Source organism: Haemaphysalis longicornis, unplaced genomic scaffold, assembly GCF_048455015.1.
Source record: "Haemaphysalis longicornis isolate Haplotype H1 unplaced genomic scaffold, Haemaphysalis longicornis Haplotype H1 scaffold_16, whole genome shotgun sequence".
Lineage (NCBI taxonomy): Eukaryota > Metazoa > Arthropoda > Arachnida > Ixodida > Ixodidae > Haemaphysalis > Haemaphysalis longicornis.
This window is the reverse complement of record NW_027526266.1, coordinates 16,331,738-16,358,004: the sequence shown is the minus strand read 5'-3', so window position 1 is coordinate 16,358,004 and position 26,267 is coordinate 16,331,738. Positions and strand designations below refer to the sequence as shown.

General features: G+C 47.0%; 1 protein-coding gene across 2 annotated transcripts in view; it reads left to right on the top strand.

The window, feature by feature from the left end:
- Nucleotides 1-3,384: 3,384 nt before the first annotated feature.
- Nucleotides 3,385-26,267, top strand: part of LOC144166128 (caspase-7-like) — a 227,072-nt gene continuing 204,189 nt past the window's right edge. The window contains exons 1-2 of one of the 2 annotated variants that reach the window (XM_077695742.1): nucleotides 3,385-3,552; nucleotides 18,175-18,217. In XM_077695742.1, coding sequence (XP_077551868.1) covers nucleotides 3,507-3,552; nucleotides 18,175-18,217 — 89 coding nt within the window. In that variant the 5' untranslated portion in view covers nucleotides 3,385-3,506. The remainder of the gene's footprint in view (nucleotides 3,553-18,174; nucleotides 18,218-26,267) is intronic. The other variant, XM_077695743.1, reaches the window with a different exon arrangement.

Below are 26,267 nucleotides of genomic sequence, written 5' to 3'. Positions count from 1 at the left end.
GGGGAAATGCCACGTCTGGAAGTAGTGTACCGATTATGAGAATCAATCCGCTTGAAGGGATATGTGTCAAGAGGTACTGGATAGCCGACGATTAGACAGAAGTCGGGACTCGCTCCTACTGCCGGAACGCCCAGTTGCCGCCTCCTTCAACTTACTCCTTCCCGTCTCTTCCTGTTAATAAACCATTCTGCACCGTAACAATAAGTTTAGTTTTGATTGCATTTCCATTCCGTCTTATTGTGATTCGACTTACCACAGTCACGCCTTGCCCGCGCAAGCCTTCAAGAATATCCGCTTCAGTTTTATTTATCAGTTCATTTTCTGAGATGACACCTTGGCAGCTGTTGAGGGTTCGGTGAGTTCTTAGAGTGATTTGTAAGTCACCTACGTTTGTTTGCTTGCGAAGGTTAGTGGACTGTTCCTTATTTTTAAATTCAATTAACATGTCACCAGATGAAAGTTTCTTTCCGTCATATATTTTCCCGGCCACACTTTCAATAAACTTAGCTATTAGGAAAACAAATTTCGAAGTTACTGGGTCGGCTTTGTCGACGGTTCGCATGACTAAGAAACAGGGAAAGTTTCCAGGGTTTGTGAAGACAAGGTTGGATAGGGATTTGAAGATTGCTTCGGTGCGGATCCTTTTCGGGACTCTAAAATTTCAACGGCAAGATTTGAAAAATATCATAGAGCATAGTATGAACGAGGGTAGGGCGTTTTAAGTTAACTGAGGTTTCCCTCATGCTCGGAAGGTCCCAGGGCTTCCTGCCTGCTAAACAGACAGGGAACCCATCCGCCGGAGCTTGACAAAGACTCCGACGGCCACCGTTCGCGGCTTCTGACCCTTCACATTTAAACTTCCCGCCATGGTAGGTAACAGCTTAAGCATCGGAGCTCGGGGTACGTGGTGTCGCCTCTCACCGTAACCAAGATTACTCAAGGTGTCCCGTGCGGAGGTCGGTCGCTCGGGATGGTTCTGGCGTTCTGGCTGCAGCGTGTTCTCGAAGCCACGTGAGGGCCCCAAGTGATTTTCCGCTTCCGTCTTCACGACTATACGGCCAATATTATGGCGCACCCTCGCACCCTATGCTGTCAAAGCCCGCGCGTCACTTCAACACACACACACACACACACACACACACACACACACACACACACACACACACACACACACACACACACACACACACACACACACACATACACACACACAGACACACACACACACACACACACACACACGCGCGCGCGCGCGCGCGCGCGCGCAGGCAAACGCACAGGCACACACGCACGCACCCGCACACGCAGGCACACGCACACGCACAGAGACGCAATGACACTCACACGCACACGCACACGCACGATTGATTTGATTGATTGATTGTAGGGTTTAACGCGCCGACACAACGCAGGCGATGAGTCGCCGTAGTGGAGGGATCCGGACTAATTTTGACCACCTGGGGATCTTTAACGTGCGCCGAAATCTCTAACACACGGGCGTTTTTGCTTTTCGCCTCCATCAGAAAAGCGGCCGCCGCGGCCGGGAATCGAACCCGCGACCACGCACACGCAGGAACACGCCTACGCACGCACACGCAAACATGCACACACAGACACACGCACGCACGCACGCACATGCACACACACGCACACAGCACACGCACACACACGCATGCACACGCACACGCACGTACACGCACACGCACGCACACGCACACACACGCAGAAACACGTCCACGCACGCACACGCAAACATGCACACACGCACGAACGCATACGTAGGCAAACGATCACGCGCACACGCACGCACACGCACACACACACGCACACACACACACACACGCACACACATGCGCACGCACGCACACACGCGCGCGCACACAGCAACACGCACACGGAGGCACACGCACATGCACACGCAGGCACACGGACACGCACGCACGCACGCCCACGCACACACACACGCACCCACACACACGCACGCACACGCACGCACGCACACGTACGCACACGCACACACACACACGAACGCACGCACACACACATCCACACACACGCACAGGCACGTGCAGGTACACACACACGCACACGCAGGCACACGCACACGCACACATGCACACGCAAGGAGACACGCACCCCGACACACACACACAAAACCACACCGATGATGCGCAACAGCACCGTGAACTTGCATCACCGCTTCGCTTTCTCATCACATTATCCATTTCTCATTTATCGCGCCAGCACTGTGCGTAGACACAAGAATTGCGAGTGAGCTTGAACACGGACTAATACAACGACGAAGAGAGCGCACACGAAATAACCAACACGCTGTCTGCTCCGGGAACAGCAGGACCTGCTTACCAATGCTGAGGCTTCTCGGCAATACTCACACCTTAAACCCCTCTGGAACCTTGGGTAACGAATATTATGAAGCCATATTTGATATACCGGTAGTTTTCACGGACATGGTCACATGATAAGGAAAATATACCAGAACATTTTCGAACTGATCAGTAATCATGCCAAAAGATCGCCGCCCATTGCGTTACGCTCGTTGCTGAGCGCCTGGTTGCCGGTGGCTGAAGTAGGCGTGATCAATACAGCGGGTGATCTCAGTAACATTTGAGTTTGACTTGATGAGAAAGTTAGTGGAATAAGTCAAACGTCCGTCTCAGCTCTCCAGTTAGGGGTTCACGCGCTTTGCAGGTATAGCGGCCATCGCAACCCCTTACTATACTCGGTTATAAGGCAAGAAAAGCAACTGAAGTTGTCGTTGCACCTTATCACCGGAACCGGCAGTTCCGCCACATCTCGCAATGTTCTGTTAGTTCGAGAAGTTTGGGCAGCACAAAATAACAGCAGCAACAAAGGGATAAGTAGCACACCTGGTTTTCGGGCAAGTGTAATTTTTCAGTCAAACTCGCTCAAAAACGCTCTGACGCATCGGTGGAATGTCCTTTTAAAGGTGGCGCGCGTCAACGTCACGGCTTCGTAACTTCGGCGGAGTGCTACATACATTTGATTTTGCCATTTTTAACCATCGCCTCCTGTATAAAATACACGAGGCAATGTTTTAACTTGTATCATACTATAGGAGCATGGGCACTGTTCGAAACAGTTGGGAAGATTGAATAAAAGCAATGCTAAATGAGTGTGACGAAAATAAAGGGCTCGTCGGTGACGGTGTACAGATAGCTTGCACTTACGTCAGCGTAGCTGCCATGTTTGTGACCCACGAGCACGGCAAAAGCCTGATCACTTATCTGGCGCTCTTATCTTTTGGAGTGCTGAAAGAGTTTGAAGTGGGTCGCAAGAAAGGGTTCAGATGATGTCACGCGCAAGCTATGTATTGGAAGGAGGGTAGTTACAACATCGACTTTGTATGTATTCGAGCGCTCCGGCCTATTCACACACATTCGAGCACAGCTACTACGAGGAGGTGCTGGGTGCATTGCCTGACAGGCAGCTCTGAGATACCTGGGCGTGGTGCGTCTGAAGAAAGGATGTCCGGCGTTGGACAAAAAGACCCCGAGAGCAGCGAGAGAGCAGGTGGGTTTGATTTTGATTGTGGGGCTTAGCGCGCCGACGCAACGCAGGCGATGAGGGGTGCCGTTGTGGTGGGCTCCGGATTAATTTTGACTGCGTGGGGAACGTTACGTGCGCCGAAATCTCGTACACAAGGGCTTTTTTGCTTTTCGCCTCCATCAGAAAAGCAGCCGCCGCGGCCGGCAATCGAACCCGCGACCTTGTGCTCAGCTGCGCAACGCCTTAGCCACTGAGCCACAGCGGCGGGTCTGTTGAAGCTTTTGATTCCACCGTCCCGCACTACCCGAAAGCTCACCCCAGCCAAGGGTGCGTGGGCGTGCGCCTCGTGAGGAGCGTCCCGCACCGCCCGGCTCGACCGTCGGAAACACTGTCCAGCGTTCATGGCGGGTTTCTCGCGCTGTTCTCGTCCGCATTTCACGTGCGCCGGCACCTGAAGTGGGGAGCACAGACGAACGCGGTTGGCGAACCCGGTTGCTGTGTGTTAGCGCGTGCTAACTTGGTCTACTTTGGGAGGCATGTGAAAGCCCACGCGCAAAACAATCCGTGTCTACCAGTAATGGAGAAGGTTCTGCGGCAAGATCGAAAATCTCTGTGAGGTGCAACAGCCGGGTCTCCGGCAAAGGGACAGGGGAGGTTTGCGGCCGCCTAGCCCGAAACAAGTGAAGAACAGGAACTTCGGTGAGCTAAGTGAGCTTCGGGAGAAGGGTGCAGAAAAACGACAGCCGAAAGCTTTCAGCCGGCAATTAACCCTTTGCCTCCACCTTCGATGACGGCTCCGGAAACTGACGAAATGACGGCATTGAGTGCTGGCAGTTGGGAGCGTTGGACTAGCTATATCGTACAATTTGCGAACTGTGCTTCGGCTGCCTTCGCTTGCATAACCGGGCTTAGCCGAACTAAGGAGCAGGCATTTTTGTTTCAGCTGAACGATGAAAAAATGGAAAGCAGTTACTTTTGTTCTATGCAAAGTCAGGTGAGCTCGCTACTGAGCTCAATAATATCCCCAGTGCACTTTCCTTTCCTTTCTTCCACCAAATCACTTCTCTCTCTCTCTCTCTCTAGAGCAGCCATATTTCCGCAACTTAAATATCGACTGAGTAATGGGCGTTGAGTCAATTGAGTAATGGGCGTTGCTTGGGTTGGGGATTGCCCGTCAGTATGGTAAAATTGATCACCATGGGCTCCGCTTTCACTAATAACCCCGTATGTCATTCGCATTTCCTATGGCCGGTTCGGTTCCACAGCCGACTGAATATCTTTTTTTGCTTGTCGTATATATAGCTACTTGCTCCGACAAATCCTTCAATTTTACACTCCTAATCTGGATCCACGTAAGATCCAATCAGTAACTGGATCGTTTTTGCGAAAAAGTTTCAGTTATATATTTGGAGCAGTGTTCGACATACTCTCAAAAAGTAAGTGGAACAGTGCACCGCATGGTTTTGCAAAAGAAGTGACAAATTCGGGCGCAGGACGAGCGGCCGTTGGCGTTCGGGGGCGTCTGGGGCGAGCGTATAGTGAGACCGGGGAGTGCCAGCGACAACGGGAACAGCATGGTGTCAACCGACCGCCTTCCAAGAAGCTTCTGCTCCGGGGGCGCACGTAGTAGTGTACCAAATGGCGTCTAGCGCAGTGCACGCGGATGCACATGAGGGGGCTCGACGAGCCACGCGTTCCCTGAGCGGCAGTACTCTCTCTATCTCTATTCACTCCCTTACTTGACGCCGACCTCTTTCTTCGCGTCACTTCAGTTCTGCGGGCACAAGTTCCTCTAATTAAACGAGTTGTGTCGTTCCACTTTTCCCATCGCTCGTCTCCTCTTTCATGACAAAATACACGCCAACAGCAAAAATAACTGCTGTTTCAATTGGCCGCCCAAATACGTTCCCCAAACTTGAACAACGAGACATGTGACCTAGTAAGATTGGAATACCAAGGTTGCAACACAATCGTTTCAACCATGGTTAAACGCGTTTGGTAGGGCTGCTGTTTTTCAGAGCGCAGAAATTTACAAAGCAAGTTTTCTAGTTTCGGGAAGCCCGTGCTCTATTACCATCATGCGTTGTTCGTCTGACCGCCACCAAGTTGAAATCGGCGTGGGTCGTGCCGGGTGCACGAATGCTCCGCAGTAACTGCAGTTATGCGGATAGCGTCATGTGATCGTAGCCGTCCCATTGCGCCAAAAATTATTAACATAATAAAACTGTTCCCCTCAATGTGAAAGCTGTCGGAAGTACAATGCAGTGATTCGCCATAATGGGCTGAGCGCCGTTATCGGTTCACTGCTACCACCCAATGAAATTCACATTGCCCGCCTTCACCGTGCTCGCACGCCCCCTGCCTGAAACTACTCCAGCGGGAGTTCTGTTCTTTTTGTTCTTGCTTTTACTCCCGCACGTGCAGGCGTTGCATTGCCACTTTTAAGTGCAGAGCACTTGATAGGGCAGCCTTTTCGTCGTAGCTCGCTAACGGTTGATGCGAATGCCCGAATCACGCGGCGCAGCGAGATAATTTTTAGCTGACCGTTTTTGACGCTCCGCTATGCGGCTGACGTCCCGCTCAGCACAACCGGAGCGTCAACAGCCGAAAGGCTTTTAGCTAAGCGATAACAGTATCTCACTAGACGGAATGATTCGCGTGACTGGTCGTTTCGCGCGCGCGTGAAAACCGAAACTTCATCCTAAATTAAACAAGAATTTGTGTTTGGTCACCCAAACATAGCAAAGTACCGTATTTCTTGGCCTCGTTTAACCTTTTTTTTGTATAATGTAGTCGCTGACATAGTATACTTTTTCTAAATAACAATAAACAAGCCGATAAATTTTGGAATAGCCAAGCCAAGGCTGTCTTTCTCGGCACCCCGCTTCGGTAGCACCCCGCTTCGGTCGACGTTTTTTGCTTCCGTTATAAAGATCTTTGAGGTGTGTGGCACCATTGCCTGTTTTCAACATTGCCTGTGTTGCAACTGAAGAAACGAAGTTCGCCGTAGGGAGCTCGCATCGAGGGGGCAGCCACGTTGTTATTCCACACGGTAGCGTAAGCTGCCGCGATGGTCCGCTAAGAGGCCCCGCTTAGCGGAGCGGGTCCCCGCTCCGGTATCGCCGGTAGCGCGCTAGCCTGCCACGCATGCGCAATGGCGCTCCCGCTTGCTATCGGAGCAGAGCGGACCGTCAGAAACGGTCAGCTAAAACTCTCTACTAACGGCACGGGGCGGTCTCTGTAGCGTCAACCAACCATGGTCCCGCGTAATTCGCAGCGACAGCGCCAAATCCTCCCCTAGTGGTAACTGACGTCTGAAAAACGTTGCACTTATCGTCATGGCAACGAGTGGCGAGGGGAGAAAGGACGTTGGTGACGTCACGGACGCTGCTGACGACATTTTTTCCGGGGCAGCCGGGCCGGGACGCCGCGCGCCCGCCTCTAAAACCGACGCTCGCCCAACTTACTCGCCTGCCGGCGGTCGCTGCCTCATGGTCCTCTCGGCAATGGCACCAGGCGCGAAAGTTGGACGAGCGCCGGCGATGAACCGAAATGGCCGCCGTCCATTTGGTATGTGTGCAGTAACGTGTTTTATTGAACGAACAAAACATGCAGGTAATAGTGTTTTCTTTTCTGGCGTCGAATTGTTGTCTTTGTGGCGATATTACTTGGAGCATTGCATAAACATTGTTTTTGCATTGCGTTTATTCAAAATCCATATGAGGACGTCTTTGATTCGAAGTCAAGAAAACACATGTACGTACTACACTCATATATAGGACATACATTTTATGTGCACAGTATTGGACTCTAAGCAAAAATATGACATGCCAATTTAGGCATACAATATTGCACAATAGAAAAAAACGTGCTACATACACATTTAGGTACACAATACTTGATTACGAAAGAAGAAATTCCAAAGTTCTAGTCCCTACACAGATTTTGTTTCTCGCACACCTCGGCAGGAGAAGAAAAGAACTTGAAAGTTAAACATATAGTTTACTTATTTCTTTGGCTCACCTCCAGACAGCAATATTCCTTACACATTAAAAAATTCGTTTCATTCAGAGACAACCATTGGGAACCTATAATTTATAAGAAAGCACGCGGACGTATACTTCAAGCCCCGAATTTCGGGGGAGTTAACGCAAACTCTGAAAGAAAGCGTTGACCCGCCAATTACCCTGCAAACATTTCCGAGAAATCATATTCACACCAACCAAATGCATCGAGAAAAAACTGTTGCAACACAATGGCCGTACTATGGAACACTCATTGCTGGATTATATCTTCCCCCAAAAATAAAGCGAAACCACGCCGTAGAACACAGAACACTATCACAACACAAATCGAACGCACCCTTCTTTTCTTTTAACGGCGAGTGAACAGTCTGCTTACCGTGGAGGGAGGGAAAGCGAGGGGGGCGGGGGAGACACACAGAAAAAAAGCTTTCCTGTATTGTAAGCCGCATTTACCGAGCTCATTACTTGCAGATATCGGCCAGTTTGTTACAAGCTACTGTGTAGCTGGCGTCTGGGCAGCACCTCTTATCTCATCGTGTTCGTTACGGCATGACGATTCTAACTTCAGAACTATGGAACAGCAAACCCACTCGCGATAAGATGAGAAGGCGCACGCGCACAGGTTAGATTGAACAGCAAAGCGGGCAATGCTACTTGGTGTGTTTTTTTTTTTTATTGAGGGAAACGCTTGCACTGGCGCCTGCAGACAAAGCGTGTATTTTGGATTGGACTTCCACTGCTCCCTGTGAGCATCGGCTGGCATTAACACCGCGGTGTTACTTCAGATATTTCGGAGCACTGAAACAACGCTTGCGGGTATTTTCGCCGCAAATATACGTTTTGGAGCAAGACGGCGGAGGAAAAAATGCTTAGGACGCAGCACCTCCACGCCACCAATCGTCGTGGTAGTAGGTACGCCGTGAAAGGCAAGAAGCGCGTACAGTTGAGCTTGCATTCTTTGTGAGCAGGTGCGTCGTGATGACATTGAGGGATTGAGGAGAGTCACCGGAGGAAACGTCCAATAAAGTCGAAAACCGTCCTTGACTTGGGGCCCAAACCAAGACTCATATCTGCTGCACAAAAAAACAAAAAAATACCTTGATAAGCATACTGAATCGACGTTCAAGCAGTTACTAAGTCAATCAAAAAACGGCAATGCCAGCACAATTTGATCTTACGAGCAAGAGTGCGTGCCAAAGACGCATTTATTTCTGTTAAAACTTTGCGTACCTGCAAGCTGGAATATATTTGCACATTAGTTTCCACTTTGAGACCACTGATATGTCTTTTTAACTTCACGCTACATGCGCAAACTATTTTGAAAACAGAAGAGTGCAATGGGTCGGCTTTTAAGGAATTCTCTATAACTTGTACAAATCTAATTTGCTTACCTGTCGTCCTTGGAGAAGGCGAGAAACTTGCCCGCACTGTTTCGCGCTGTGTTGCTGCACCACAGAGCTGCGCAGGGTTGGTAACGCTCCTTTCTCCGCGGCCCCATATTTAGAATACATTCGAATATATTTTATATTGCAGCGAAACGTTCAGCCCGTGGGCGGGCGCGTTTAGGCAACCCGCACCACCCTGCGCACGCCGGCTCGCTCGCGCATGGCCCGCCGTGCAAGCCGAGAGAATGCAAAAAAATATTGGCGCCGGTGAGCTGTTGTGCATACGTGAGGAGGCGCGGAAGCGTTGACGGTGTGGAAAGAAAGAAACGCTGAGGGAAAGGAAAGGGCCACGCCACAGCACCCCGCCGCTAGGATTGCCCCCATTTTGGAAACCGAAACTAGACAAAGTCACCGACCAGTGATAACGGACCCAAGTAGAGCCTGATGAACCCTCATCAGGGGTCACGCTGAGGCTTCGAAAACCACGCCATTTAGACGAGTTAAAATAATCTTTATTTTCTCCAGAAGAAACTGGAAGGTCGTCCGGGCTAAAAGCTTCTGAAGACAGCTTGAAAGTGGCTCAGAAACCCTCGCTTGGAGGGTTCAAAGGAAAAAAGTCACTCACAACGAAAGCAAATGAGGGAGTACATTCTTGGTACGTGGTTGTACAACGCAATAAGCTGCATTCGAAAAGTTATACAAAAATTACGGTTTCAAAATTCACAACTCCTATAAATTAACACGAAAAGACAGTTCTACACACAGGAAGGCATGGAAACTACAGCAATAGCACATAAATACAAAACACCAGCAATGATTGTAACAGTGATGTAAACTACAAGTTTACGAAGTATTGCCGCAACTGTTTGCGGGAAAAGCAACCTGCATGTCTATGTTCATTTATAATGGTGGGAATGTTGAAGTGCAGAGCCTGATATTTGAAATTAGTGCGGAATCGAGGCAGTACCCACTGTTTTGTGCTAGGCGTGCGTGAATCAGCATCCCTTGCTGTTAGGGATGAGAGTGATACTAAAACGTTTTAGTGCGTTTGATGCAGAAACAAATGCACTTAAAATACGAAACCTGTACAAGTGGTTTACTTTGATAATGTTATATTTCGTGAAAGCATTTTATGTTGATAAATAAGTATACTGCCAAATACGGTATATTTGCGATGTTTCGGACCATTCTCTTTTGCAACCGAAGAATTTTTATTTCATTTCTTGATTTGTCGTAGCCCACACAACACTACAATAGTTAACATGCGATACAAATAATGCGTTCTAAATTTGCAGTTTGACCTGTGCAGGAAGGAAATCCCGGCATCGCGATAATTCTCCAGTGACTGAGGACAGTTTATTACAAGGTTAACTATGTGTGTGTCCCACCCTAGGTGTGCAGAAAATGTAACGCCTAGAATCGTGTGTTCGTCTACTATGTAAATAACTTTATACTTATAAATTATGTTACTTTGCATGTTAAGTGCTTAATTTTTAGGCCCGAAGATAACTACTCTAGTCTTATTCAAATTATTGCTAATTTGGTTGGACTGCGACCAAACGGATAGCTTCCGAAGCAGGTCGTCACATTTCGCAATTAAATCGTTGACATCAGTACCGGAAATAAGTATACTGCTGTCGTCTGCGTACATTATAAATTTTAGAGTGGTGTCTATTTTTGTGACATCGTTTATATACACGTTAAAAATCAAGAACTCCAAAATGCTTCCTTGCGGTATGCCTTTTGCAATAGAAAGAGACGGTGACTTGTGGATGTCTAGATACAAGCATTGCTGACGGTTGTGTGAGTTTAGCAAGTCCGAAGCCTTTTCCTGAATGCCACATGTAGATACTTTTTTATTAGGATATCATGGTCCAGGGAATCAAAAGCTCGACTGAAGTCAATAAAGATGCCAACAGTGTATAGTTTTTTCTCAATGTTGTCTACTACGTGTTCTTTAGGTGTGAGTAGCGCGGTTTCCTTTGACCAACCACTACGAAAACCAAATTGTGCATCAGATAGAAAATTTCTCTCATAAAAGAATTTTTCCATGCGATGATAGATCACTTTCTCTGGGCCCTTAGAAAAAAACTGGAAGAACAGATACTGGCCTGTAGTTCGACACTGTTGATTTATCACCTGCTTTATGTATTACAGATACCCTTGCTTTCTTCATCTCAGCGGGAAATACACCTAAGTCTAAGGCTAGATTATAAATATGAACAACTGCGGCGGCAATGTGTTCTACGACGTATTTAACTGGTTTGATCTGCATGTCATTGTTGTCCAAAGCTATTGTTAAGGTTCATAAATGTTCGATAAATTTCATTTACGTCTGTCGGATGAACAAAAAAATTACAATATCTCCCCGAAGGGAACTATGTGGTGATGCAAAGCATCTCGGAGTTCCCTTTATTATTGTTTGTGTTGGTTACCCGTATCGCTTGAACGTTGTTGGAACTCCGACATGCTTTGCATCACCACAGAGTTCCCTTCGGGGAGATGGTGTAATTTATTTGGTTGTTAGAGTAAAGACACGTGTAGGAGCGTGTTAAATGTCTTCTTTATTTATTACGTAGTGGGTAACGTTTTGCCTTCAGTATAACGGCTTTATGGTCAGTAAAGTGCAGCGTAAATGGCTGTCGTATTAACGGTTCAATCTTAAAATTACTGAACACGAAGTATGTGCACGTTCCCCGTATAGTCGTCGGTTCTTCGCAGGACATGAATTGTAGCGAGCCTGTTCGCTGACAGAATTGTTGGCGTCCATTCAGCTCATCGGACGGCGCAGCGGGTCTCAACCGAAGCAGCAACTGAGGGAGCGGCGCGCGGACCGGGTTTATGGTACACAGCAGATGGAGTAGAGAGGAGATGAGAGAGGAGACGTGCATACGCGCTCATCGCGCAGCTGGCGTGGAGAGGGGGAGAAGAGCAGCGGCGCACGTGCTATCGCACAGCAGGTGGAGAGAGGGGGAGAGGTGCGGATCAAGAACGGAAGCAGGACATATCCCCGAGCAAGAGATGCTTTGCATCTAAAAGGCTTCCAATAATATTGTTTCAAACACATTCAGACTCTTCGATAAATGGCCGAACATGTGGATGAATTGTGGTGTTGACAAAGTACGTTTTAAATTTATTAGCAATGTCACTACCGGTTACCTCACGACCATTTACCATGATTGTTTCGGGTTTGAAATGATTCCGCCTCCTCCCCAAAACGCGTTTTATAGCTTTCAACGCAATATCCGGGTGCCTGTTATTAATATCTGCGAACAGGCAATGATAAACGGGCTGCTAAAATAGGTTGTCCAAGCGAACGCGGCTCTAAAAAAAGAAATAGATAACGCAAACGCCAGCTTAAAAAAAAAACTTGATGACGTAGTGGATGGTATGAACAACATGAGCCTGACTTTTGAGGAACTGCGCAAAACCAAAGAGGAACTTGACTCGCTGAAAAAGGAGCACACTGCACTCAAAGCAGAAAAGGAAAAGCTTGAGTGGTACGTCATCGACATGGATTGATTGAGGGTTTTAACGCGCCGACGCAACGCAGGCGATGAGGCGCGCCATAGTGGAGGGCTCCGGATTAATTTTGAACACCTGGGGATCTTTGTCGTGCGCCGAAATCTCGTACACACGGGCGTTTTTGCTTTTCGCCTCCATCAGAAAAGCGGACGCCTCGGCCGGGAATCGAACCCGCGACCTCGTGCTCAGCAGCGCAACGCCTTAGCCACTGAGCCACCGCGGCGGGTCGTCATCGACATGGAAACATTAATGACGCAGCTGAAACAGTTTACTAGGAAGCAAAACATCGTGATTAAGGGCATGCCCCAGCAACCACAGGAATCGCTAACAGAAATCGTTCAGACAATATCAGAAAAAGTTGAGGTGCATTTGTAACTGTCAGACATAGACGTTGTTCACCGCGCGCCAAAAAAAGAGCCGACCAAAACTAACATAATTGTTAGATTTGTGTCGTGGTCAGCGAGGAATAAGTTGCTGCCGGCCGCTAAACAAGAAAAGGCTGACGACAAGCGATTTTGGTTTCGCCGATGCCAGTCCAGTATATACTAGTTCAAAAAGCACTAAATAAATCCAATCGATCATCCGTTATAATAGAACCTAAACGAAACACCAGACATGCCCACAAATGTAATCTTAATTTACCAAAAATACATAATGTGTACGGTCGCCACACTATTTCTTACCTATGTGCCAAACTATGGAACAATGTGCCAGTGAATATAAAAATAAAACCAAATAACACTCTTTCCTTAAGAGAATTTTTCATGTCTGAGCATTATACCTCACCCTGTTAACACGTAGCTAAATATGTTTACCTAGCTCACATGATATGTAATTATTGTAAAAAAATTTTGTTTGCATTGTTTATTTGTTTATTGTAGTTATTCTGTTATGGATCCATGATCCGCCATGTCAGCTAAGGATCCAGATGACTCTTCACCCATTTTCTGTACCTGTTTTTTATGTATAAACATATTTCTGATTATTTTGCTCGCTTTTGCTCGCCTTAGTTCTTTGTTGAGTAGATTACGCTGCTACTTGAATTCCTGCAGCGTCGTCGGCAGTCCTGTTCACACGAATGCATGACGTGGTTAGCTTTTTGTTTGATCATTTTCGTGTGAACTCGCGTTACCCAAGGCTTTCTCATTTTCTTAAATTGAGTGAAGGTTGTGAACAGAAAGTGCCTATTGTAAATGGCGAGAAACGTTTTCATAAACTCAGAATAGGCGTCATTTGCCGAATTTATATCATATACAAACGACCAGTCACACGCGCTTATTTCGCATTTAAACGATTCTAAAGCAGCTGCAGACACAACCTTAGTCTCGATAGCCTCAAAGTGATTCTTCTTGTTTTTGTTTTGTTATCATATATCAGAAAAACTGGACAATGATCACTTAGGCTTGATGCTATAGTACGGCGGAAAAAACCACAGTTTCGATGTTTGCAACCAAGAGGTCAAGGGCAGACGTACTGGTTGCTGTAACGCGCGTAGTTGTTTTTATTAGGTGTAGAAATCCAACTGAACTAAGTTTAGTGCAAAAGTCGGTTACTGTAGCTATATTTTATAAGACGTTTATATTGAAGTCACGGGCACAAACAAGGCGGAAACCATTGTCGGACACATGGTCTAAGACATTTTCGAAAAAATGCAGAAATTGTGAGATATTGCCTTGTTACGGCCGCTATACAGCAACCATGAAGTCTTTGTCGTATTTGAGTGCCAATATCTCGTAGTCATTTGTGACCACAGAAAATGTCGAAACTAATTAAGAGTGCATGTTTTCTTCTACGTAAATAGCGACTCGCCCTCCTCGCCGATCGGATACAGTTCATAAAGAAGTTATTGTAACCTTGAAGCGGAAGCATTTTACAACCGTCGCGATACCACGTCTCAGTAATCATGGCAACATTATATCGGAAGGAAAAGTGGCTTATAAATTTGTTGATTTCTTCTTCTTTGTTAGTAGCTGAGCGTACATTGAAGTGTATTAAGGAATGTTGTTTTAAATTTTGATGCCAGAAACATTCTGTCAAAACGAACTGTCGGTAAGCCGGCTAATCCATTATTACTGCGGTAAACGGGTTTCGGATTGACTACTGTGTTTTGGCAAGGTCACTTTCGTCGGCTATATGGATCATTGGTGAAGTTTCAGTTTTCTTTGCGTATATCTTGCCCTTGAACGACTACACTGATTTCTACTGGTGTTCCGGCTTTTTCTTGACAGCAATGCCAAGCAAACGCTTCAGGGCCGGAAACAGATGTTCAATGTACTTTCATATCCCAGGGCTTCGTTTGTAAAGCTCATGTTTTTGCCTTTTTTGAGCACATTCACGTTTATCGCGAGATCTGAGTTGTACAACAATGTTCGATTTGTCAGAATTCCATGTTGGAACGCGGTGGCAGACTACTATATCACTCCGAGAAATGGATTCATTGATGACCAAGCCACGCTTAGAGACAATCTGGACATTTTCGTTTTTTGCTTTTCAACACCCTGGATCTCAAGATTGCAAATCCTAGAATATTGGTGGATTTGCAGGACTCTCTTCTGCAGATCAGGTCCCCTGTCTTCAAGAACTTGACATTTCGCCCCGACGGCACCATTTTCGCTCCGTTGTTTTACATTCTTTGCAAGTTCAACTTATAGCCTTTTCTTGAAGTCTTCAATGTCAGCCTGGGGGTGTTCCAAGCTTTGAACAATGCCTCTTTGCTCGTTTCGAAGGTCGCGTAGGGCGTTTCGAATCTCTCTCAATTGCCTCACGTGATGTGTTTATCTCAGCTAGAAGTTCTTGTTCAATAGTCATAACCGTTCGAACTTCGAGAATTGCTGGCGGTGATAATACATCTCCCCGTCGTTTAGCGAAACAAAAAAACTGCAGGTACATTTCAGGCGAAATTTCTGTATATACCCGGCAGCCGCCCCCGTTCATTTAGTTATGAACGCTCGTTGGGTTGGTGTTTTTACGGTACTAAGCGAAAAAGGCGGCCGGGCAAGAAAAAATGGCGCCTTCGAAATGACGCAGAAAGGCTACAGCCGCGCCAGAAAAAAATGGGCGTTCCGAATGCCGCTGAAAGGCTCCAGCCGCACAAAAAAAATGGCGTGTTTGAAATTACGCAAAAAGGTTCCAGCCGCGCAAGAAAAAAAATCGCGTTTGAAATTACGCAAAACGCCCGCCGCGGTGGCTAAGTGGCTAAGGCGTTGCGCTGCTGAGCACGAGATCGCGGGTTCTATTCCCGGAAGCGGCGGCCACTTTTCTGATGGAGGCGAAAAGGAAAAACGCCCGTATGTGCGAGATTTCAGTGCACGTTAAAAATCCCCAGGTGCTCAAAATTAATCCGGGGCCCTCCGCTACGGCGCGGTTCGTTGCCTGCGTTGCGTCGGGGCGTTAAACCGTACAATCAAAATCATAAAGGGCGAAAAACAGCTCCCGCATACGAAATTAAAGCAAGCACACACCGAACGGTGCTCCCGCTGGCGCAGTTTCGGGCAGGGGGTGCGCGATCACTGCCAAGGCGGGAAGTTTGAAATGCGTTGGTGGGCAGCAGTGAGCGGATGACGGCGCTGCAACCAATTATGGCGAATCACTACTCAGCGCTTTCGACAGCTTTCACGTTGATTTGAACTGCTTTTTTTTGCCTTAATATTATAACAACCATCCCAACTGGCATTTCTAACTAAAGAAAGCGGATGCAGCCGGCTAGTTACGCACACTTTGTCGCAAATGTACCCACAGTTTCTTTGCGCTAAACAACGGGGAGATGTATCACAAGCACATGCGGTTCACGAGTTTCGAACGCTTACGACTGTATAAACCGGTTGGTTTTCGAAACATCTGGGTTACGAAACGACGACGGAACGTCGTGAGGCTCTAGTTGGGTCCAGCAAGCGAGCTCCGACAAAGCGTGGCCCTAAATTGCTCAGTCCCTAAAACAGGGGCTGGCGTATGGCGGTAGTGCGGCTCACGGCGTCGCCGTGGCCCTCTGTGCCACCGCGACTCCCGCACCCTAAAACCAGGGTCCCAAATAAGGTGGACTCTCTTTTTCTCTCTCTCTCACGGCACAAAAAGTGGGACGGAGGGATCAGTACAGAGAAGATGGCGTATGGCATTTCGGAACTCTTGAGGTGAACATTTGTCGCTAGCTCACCTTCTGCAATGTTTGAACGGACTCTGAAGCACTAAAAAAATCATGAGCCATTCAACTCTATGAATGTTGGTGACCTGCAAAACTGGAGTTGGGACTAAAGGCGACCTCGCCATCACGACGACAGAAGAGAAGTGAAATAATGTTCCTTGTTGTTTTTTTTTTAGTCAAAAGGAAATATGGAGGAAAGGACGTACTGCGGATGTTATTGCACCCAGTCACCGGGTGCACCTGCATACAATGCAGTCCACGGGAGAGGAATAAAAATGTTGTGCTTTAGCTATAATTAACCCTAGTAGATCGCGAAAGCTTCACTTCCCAGGTTGAGCCCCATTGTCGAGGTGTGGTTTAAATGTCGTTTCAAAATGATATACATACATGTTTGCAACGAATACATCCAATGCACTGATCATTCATCATCTTTTTTTGCCTCCCGGCGTTGTTTAAGCGTCGCCGCCGTACGAGCGAAAACAACTAGATTTTGTCTTCCTCCATCGCACATGGCTTGCGCCGCACGTGGCCTCCTGCCCTTCCGTAGTGGTACGCGCTTATCGCTGCGGCGGCGAACTTTTCGCCATCCTCCTCCAGGTGGCGACACGGGTCCCGCAGATGTCTCCGTTGCCTCCTCGCCTATCTGTCCTCTCCTCTTCCGCCTATCTCTCCCCGCCACCGGGCCGCTGCTCCGTGCTGCGCACTCCGTGAGTTATAAAACAGCGCTAGAAACAGGGCTACAGAAAGGGAACACAGACCTGTTTTCTAGCGCTGTTTTATAAGTCAGTTTTGTACCAACTGGCCCATCTTCAATCTGTGTTGCACTCCATGAGGTGGGGACACGGGTCCCGCGCTCATCTCTATCCCCTCCTCGCGTATCTGTCCCCTGGGCCCTGCCGCCTACCTTTTCCTGCCATCGGGCAGCAGCTGTGTGTCTTGTGTTTGCGGAACGGTGTGTGGTTTGACCTCCGGCTCACAAGGTCAAAAGTGGTCACTCCGCGAAGACTGCCCGAGGAAGCGTAGTGCAGCTTTCGCTGAAAAGTGGAGAACTGCAAGTTGTCTTCACAGGATTGCAACACCGACGAATTGAGGGCGGTGCGAGCGCAGGAGTAACCTTGAAGCCCAAGTCATTTTTCGAACTGCGGGCTACATTGATGACGTACGCGTGGTAAGAGAACACACACCAGGAAATTAGCTTTCCTACGCCTCGCACTTCAAAGACACGTAGAGCCTAGGGAGCCTCTGTTAGTGCACATGAAAAATGCACGAAACGCTGGCCATAGAAAGCTTCCTTTTAAAAACTAAGGCGCGCTTTTTTCTCCTCAATGGCGGTATTTGTGTGTTCTATCTTCGAAACAAGCGAAACCAACTGGAACAACAACAGGCTTTATGAGACTACAGCCTGCTGTAGTCAGTTATTTTTCTATGATTTGAACTATAAGTATCGCGCAAAGCACTACTCTGGTTTGCATCCAGGTATATTCTAAGCTTGAGTTTTTATGCTTTTTTCGAAAACAATTTACTCTTCTTAATATGTTTTTTTTTCTGCTCTCTTCTTCTTTTGACGGTACAGCCCAAGAAGTCAGCCCAGCTGAAGCCTTACCCTTCAAAGACAAGTAAGGATGCACTGCCAATGTCCTGTTCATCTGCAAAGTGGCATTGACACTGACATCATTTCTTTCTGTGCAGCGTTATTTGTTGAGTCAAAAGGAAATATGGCGGAAAGGATATACTGCGGATATTATTGCACCCAGTCGCCGGGAGCACCTGCATACCATGCAGTCCGCGCGAGAAGAATAAAAATGCTGTGGTTTAGCTATAATTACCCGTAGTTGATAGCGCAAGCTTCGCTTCCCAAGCTGAGCCCCACTGTCGAGGTGTGGTCTAAATGACGTTTCACAATGATATACATACATGTTTGCAATGAATACATCTAATGCACTGTTCATTCATCATCTTTTTTCGCCTCAGGGCGTTCTTTAAGCCTCGCCGCCGTACGAGCGAAAACAACTAGATTTTGTCTTCCTCCATCACACATGGCTTGCACCGCACGTGGCCTTCTGCCCTACCGTAGTGGTGCGCGCTTATCGCTGCGGCGGCGACCTTTTCACCTTCCACCTCCAGGTGGCGACACGGGTCCCGCCGATGTCTCCGTTGCCTCTTCGCCTATCTCTCCTCTTCTATGCCTTCTCTCCTATGCCTCCTCTTTTATGCCTCCTCGCCTATCTCTCCTCCCCTTTCTCTCCTCGCCTAGCTCTCCTCTTGCCGCACCTGCTCGTACATCGGGAACGGTGGTATACGGGTTACAAGGACATCGAATGAAATTTAAGAATAAAATTATTTGATGTAGCTCGTCATGGCTGTACCACCACGTACTCAACGGTCTAATAAGCAGTTAATACGGAGCTCTGCAGTACTGCCCTATGACCAGGGTTTAAACGGATTTGGAATCGTATACCGAAACCGAACAATTACCTTTCCCCAAAGTTAAAGAGATACCAATTTGCGGTTTTCTAGCAATCTGAAACTGAACCTGAACCAAATTAAATATCTGCTACAAACTGTTACGCTTCAGAATAAAACGGTTTGGGCATGCGGAGTTAATGGCGCGATGGTATATTTTGGCGCATTAATATAAGAAAAGTGAGAGAAGGCAGCCTGAATAAATCCTTGGTCCAGGCACCCTCCGTTGCGCTTGCGGAGAGGAAAAGATAAAGCGGAGAGTTGTCGCATATTCACACCGGTAACACAGCATAAATTCAGTCAGAGCCAGGAAGCAGGAATTCAAATAACCCTTCAAACGAAGTTCGCGCTATTAAACAGGGAGAGCGAAGTTAGTGTAGACAGGCTAAACGACAGCCTCGCGACAGCAGTCACAGATTCGGCAGCACCTGTGGGAGAGCACAGGTAGAAAAAAATCTGGAAAACTAACTCACTATACGAGGGATCAAATTGCCAGCACAAGAACATGGAACTGTCGAGTACGGCGGATCAAATTGAATTAGCAGAGCTATGAAAGTTGATTAAAAGGATCAAAACCAACGCCGTTCGCGCGTGCAGCCCGGAAGTGGTCGAGGAAATGCTCTAAATAGGAGGAAGCTTAATAGCAACTAAGAGGAAGCTAGTTATCGGCAGAGACAGAATGTACACACACAGACGAGCAGGATAACATAACGCATGCCGACCGATTTTACTCCAGGCTATATGAGAGCGACTTTTAACCAGGGGGAACACTCTGAGCGTATACGCTTAGCTTAGAACGTCCGACTAGTAATTGAAAAGGAGGTGTGAAAGCCTCTGAAGGGCATGAAGAGAGAATCGCTCCAGAGGATGAAGTCCTTACCGTGGACCTTTTAAAGTAGGGAGGAGATATTGTGCTGAAAAACTTGCCGCACTATTTTCAGGATGCATCAGGACTCTAAAACTGCCCAAAATATCGAAAAACGCGAAGAATATTCTGATTCACAAGAAGGGAGATACCAAAGACTACATGCACATCAGCTTACTGTGAGTTGTATACACGTAAGAGTTTTCCGCGTACGTGATAGTCTAGATTTCCAAAAAACCATGCGGCAGGCTGGGTTTACGAAAGGGTACTAAACAAGTGATTGCATTCATGAAGTCAATCAAGTAAAAGAAAAATCGGCAGTGTACAGTGATCCCCTTTACGTGGCATTTATAGACTATCACAAAGAGTTTGATTCCGTAGCCACTTCAGCAATGTGGCAGGTGGGAAACGGCCAAGAAATTGAAGAGACGTACCTAAGACCCCTAGACGACCTATGCGAGGGATGTCCGGGCAGGGTACTCCTTCCCAAGCAAAGCCAAAACTTTCCGCTACGAATAAAAGTTCGACAGGGCGATACCATCTCTCCAAAATTGTTGACAGCATGTCTGGACAGATATTCAGGGAGTTTGACTTGGAGAACGTTGTGTTGTGGATTAACGGACATTACTTGAAGCACTTCAAGTTTCCAGACGTCATAGTCTTGCTCAGTGAATCTGCAGAAATTTAAAAAAAAATATTGAATGGAAATAATCCGAATTCTTGGACGTGCGTGTGAAAATAAACATGAATAAATGTAATGTAAATATAAAAAAAACATGGTGAATACGCCCTCTCCAGTATAGTTAGGGAAACCCCACAAAAAGTCCGACTACCGTGTACAGGTCGTCAATGCTGAACTGATCCTAACGACGAGAAATAAATCAGAGGCAGAATTGGAATGGCTTGTGCCGTGATTGAAAAGCACTCAGAAATAATAAAAAATAAGCCAATTCTATCCCAAAAAAACAAAAGTATTCAACCAATGCGTGCTGCCGATGATGACGTATGGATCGGAAACTTGGCGCCCTACAAAACAACTAGAAAGCAAACTGAGGTCGGCGCAGCGCGCGGTAGCTGGAATGGTAGAAGGACCCTCGGGGATAGGTAGCGAGTATCCTAGATCAGGGAGCAAACTCGATGAGAAAATATCGTTGTTCAATCATAGAAAAGTACACTTGGTCTGGACATGTAGTGGCACGAACTGACAACTAGTGGACTACGAGGGTAACCGAATGGGTAGCGAGAGACGGGACTACAAAAAGCGGAAGGCCACTAACTCAATGAAGAGAAGAAATACGAAAATTTTGACGCCATATTTCATTCGCGCAGCGCTGGTTTAGAAGTGGGTGGAGGTCATTGGGAGAAGCCTTCGCCGTGTAGTGACCCTAAGCTGGCTGTTGATGATGGCAATTATTACGAGGAAATGGTGTACATATAAACTGTTTCTCATTACATTGAACGGCCCGGTAAAATCCGGGGGGAGTGAGATTATTTAGACTGTCGAAACACGATATAAGTGTAGGGCGTGCAAAACTACGTCGTCATTGTTGTATGCCGGTGCAGGCAACGGGGCGACGGCTTCGCGGGCGTGGAAGGCAAACTCCTACGTATCGTGTTTCTGCCCTTAGTGCAAGACGGAGGCATTCGTGCAAATGGCGCGCCCCACACGGTGGTGCGTGAAATTGCACGCGGTGGCCGCAACAGACAAGCGCGTGGGAGGCTCAAGTTGAACCCTCGCGGCGTGCTATCCCGAACCATGGTAAGCAGAAAGAGAGGAGGGAGCGCAGGGCAGGGAGAAAATGAAAAGATGCGAGGTTCTTTCGATTGAAAGTATGTGAGCTTGACAGACTTGGTTGGGTGGTGCGTTGTCTCTGATGGGCTGCGGCAGCCACAGAGCGACGAACAGGCTCACAGTATCGTCTTGGTAATACATGAAAAGCTTGTAAATACAAACGTTTTCGTTTCATCTCAACGGGTAGTTGTCATCATCACTGCCGCAACGCTGCACCGAAAGGCCGTGCAGGGCAAGCAGGAACAATTGCGAGGATCATCACCAATGGCTTTGAACGGAGGCGGAGTAGAACAAAGGACTCACAAGGTACCATAACATAAGCGGAAAGTTTATGTCATCATTGGACTGCAATATCACATATCAGCTCTATTGATATGCCATGGACTATTGTAATTTCAAACTTTACCAAATTGCCGGAAGACGGGACGCCGCAACGCACAATACGCGCACAATACTGTTGGCAGCTTGTTTGTTCATTGCTGGAAGCAAACGTACCCATTGTGCTAATTCAACACTTTATCAGTTTTGTAATAACCGGAGGTTGAACCTAGGAGGGTTTAGCGCTATATAGTATCAACGTAGTGCGAGGGTAGTTTAGTTGTACCAGTATAGTAGCTATTATGTGTTACATATGATACCTATTTGTAGTATATTAGGACAGAATAGACGAACAGGTGAGAATTTTATGGTGTAGAATGGTGGAAATAATTTATGCTACCGAGGACATCAAGAAGGGAAAGAGTTCGGGGTATGGATATGTTTCCCGATCCACAGACACAAAACAGAAAACGTAAAAGAATTGTATAGCATTTGCGGAACTGTCACCCCCGTTGTGATCAAGGTGAAGATGAGCTGCAGGTTAAATATAGTACAAATTTGTATATCACCTTGTGCTATTACAATGAGGCTGCAGGTGGTTTCAACGAGGAGGCGAATTGGCAACGAAAAAGCAAGGGGCGAAGTGCATTGTAGTAACTTTAGAGTTATACGCAAAAGCAGGAAATAAAGAAGGATGCGAACATGCACTAGGAAACTGTAATAGATAGTACGAATAGTCGAGGAGACCTAAGCCGGAAGATAATGAACAAAATTGTATTAAAAAAAAAGAGCAGAAAATGGACATGGAAGAGCCATAACGGGGAAAAGAAAAAGGAATCGACAATATTTTAAATGACAATTTAACTGTCTTAGAGTATGTTCAGGTGCTAGCCAAGACCAAGAACAGTGACCAAAGGATCGTACGAAGCAGGACAAGGCTAATTCTTAAAGGGAAATGATAAAACTAGATTAAATGAGGAAACCGACCTGCAGTCAGTAAGAGACAATACCGCTTGAGTACGAGTTCGCGGTCGTAACTGGAGAGAGGGAAGTTGGCGGAGACATACTGAATGCCAACGATAAGCACACAGCCAGCAGCGGCTGTTGGAGGACTATAACCTAGAGAAGAGACTGGTAAATTAACTCACAAAATGTAAGACTATATGCCGAAATGCTGGAATATGCAAGGGTCAACAACGTGGTACAAATGGGATTGGCAGGTTTGCTGAAATTATTCAGCTTGAGTGAAGTTAGTCAGAGTCACACCTACAATAGGGCGATGGTTGAAGAAACATTAGCGAATCATGAAGTAGAAAGGCAACTCAGAATGAGCTTGCTATAGTCAAAAATAGCATGTATGCACTCAGAGAAGAAACAGGCAAATTATGCCCAACGTGAAAGAGACCACCAAAGTACTGAATGTATTTCCGAGTTACACGCTAGCAACCTCAACACATGATACATTATTACGATTACGTACAAGGGCCCCTTAGGCTGATGAAGGAAGGAAAACCTGCCACAAATGACAGAATAACTATCGGTCTACGGAGGGATCGATTGCACGTGATCCTTAGAAAGCTTTAAAATTATTATTGGAGTTCCTAAAAACTTTATGCGCACCCCAGCAGCGGAAAGATTCGAATCCGCAAAAAGTCATCTCGAAGAGCTTAAGAAATATGACCCAATCATTTACCACATGTTGTGTGCAAGTTACTTGTAAAGGAAATGATTAACAGCATTAGCAACACCGATATTCCGAACAACCAAAGCAACACCATGGCTTTATGAGAGGTTACACAGCGACGGATCACATTCATGTCATCAACAAGATATTAGCGAAATCTTCGCAGTTGTGTAAATGCCGCTATAGGTAAAAACCCATTTACAGACTACAATTGAATCTTTGATCTGTAAACTCCGCTGCAGCACTGAAAGCATTGAAGGACCAAAAGATAGAGCAGACGAACAGAAGGCTCTATCCAAGCAGCACAAGCATGTACGGCTAAGCATGAGCTGTTCACCTCTGCCCGGGTAATTTCTGCTCGGCCGTTGCTCTACTAGAGTGTAAAGCCCGTACTCAAAAGTGGGCCTTGGCCGTGTGCTGAAAGTTCCCTGGTGTAAGCTGAACAGCTGCCCACCTTTTACCAAAGCATCGCCAATGGGCCTACAACCGCCCTTCGGCCGCCAGACTTTGCCGTCGTCTTGCCGTTCTTTTATTGGCCGGCGGCCGTTCAACCTTTAACAACCCACGGCCGTTCAACTTGTACAGACGACGGCTATTCATCCTTGCTTGGGGGCCAGCTGTTGAACTAGAGCCGCTCAGCCATGGTTGAACTTTAGCCATGCAACATACTCGTCCGGCCGTTCCACTGCAGTAGGCATATAATTGTGGTGCTGCAGCTTTCATCCAGCCCTCGAATGAGTATAGTCGAGTTGTTTCGACAGCCAAGTGCAGAATTTATAACCTCGTAACAGGAATCATTCGTGCTTTTAAGTAAACAATTATATTCAGCAACTGACAACGACTGTTGATCACAAAATGTAGTGCAGATTTATTTTGTCACTTGCTGCTCCTACAGTGATGCTGCTTCCATTTGATGCAACCGCTACGGTGGTCATGGACAGAGTTCCAAAGGAAACCACAGCTGCCATGCTCAGGAGCACCTGAACCACAAAAGAAAAAGAAAAAAAGAACAAGTTATAACTCTGCACAGCTCCCTCTGTCACCAAACTAGAAAGACAGTTCTAGGCACCTACAGATGTTTAAACGGCTAATGTGCAATGTCTCTTGCTTTAAAGGGACCCTACAACACTCTTGGAGCAGTGAGAGTAAACCTGCACGACGTTTATATTACACTGCCAGGAATACCTGAGCCAAATATTACACGTGCACGTGAAGCGGCAGGCGCGCAAATCACTGTAAAAGACGCAGAAAAACCAACCGCACTCGCTTCAACTTTGCTCATTGTGCACTCCTGGCGTCAATACGGCCATGGCTGTCCTACTTGCTGTCGCTGGTCAATTTAGCGGCTTATTTCTTGCATTTGCTGTTCGTCGGCGCTGTGTACCAACCTTTTCTAAGAGTGAAACTGTACGTAGAATTGGGGGTTCTGTTGTGTTTTGAGTGCGCAAGGAGTTTCAGTGACCGACTAATTAGTCCCCGTTCAACGAGATCACTCGACAACAAACGTTCATTACTGTGAAAACGCCTTACCAGACTGAGCACGCGCTTGCGACTAGGCAGCGATGCCTGCTTTTTTGTGGCACCAGACGGGAAATAGACCCCTCCACGTTGCGGAGAAAAGAAAAAAAATTCCACGGCCTGTGATATAGCGAAGGCCCACTAACAGAACACGTTAAGCCGCACCCCACTCAAGGTGAGAGGGCACAACCTTCACGCGTTCAGCCGAGGTGCTCCTGAACTACAAATTCATTAAAGAAGAGAAATAGTTTCCCAAGAAACAGAACCCGGGAAAGCATCAGGAAAGGTTTTCAGCCAGAAATCAGATAAAAATGAAAATAGGAAAACGCTTTTATTGCAAAGCTGGGACTTTCAAACTATTCCCGTGTTTCCTTTCCCGTGGAAGTTTTAGCGCCGAAAAGTTGAGCAGTCGCATGTTGTATTTTGCCTCGTTCAAAGTGGCCGTGCTATTGAAGTCACATGATAGTGCGGTGAAACCGCCCAGCCGATACGTTTTTTTTTATTACGCGCTTACATTTACGCAAAGGCGACCTCTGCAGTGAGGTTATGTGCCCAGGGGGACACAAAAATAGGGGGTAATTATTGATTTCGGAGGCTTAATTAACTAAAATTGACTAATTACTTTTTAGTGGCTACGGTAACCACACATATTGGGAAGTTAGACGCAATCATGTTTCTAGGCAGTTCCAATTGGCAGAATTGTTCTGGTGCACCCGTAGTCCGAGATATCAAACGGCGAAGTATAATTGCCGTTCGTATGATTACGCATGCAAGACAGCCTGCACCGGCGCGAAGCTCCTCCCTTCTGTGATGTGCCTGCTGTGTACGGTGTTTAGTTCGTCAAAGGGGTGGAGGCACAGGAAAAAGTGATAACTGGCATCCATTCATTCTTGGCTGCTGGTATTGCAACCTCCAGTACTCGGAACCGCTATCGAAACACAGAACAAAAGCGAGGAGCTATGCGCCGGTCTTGACTTCTAGCATGCGTAATCAGGCCAACCGCAATTGAACTTCGCCGTTTCATAT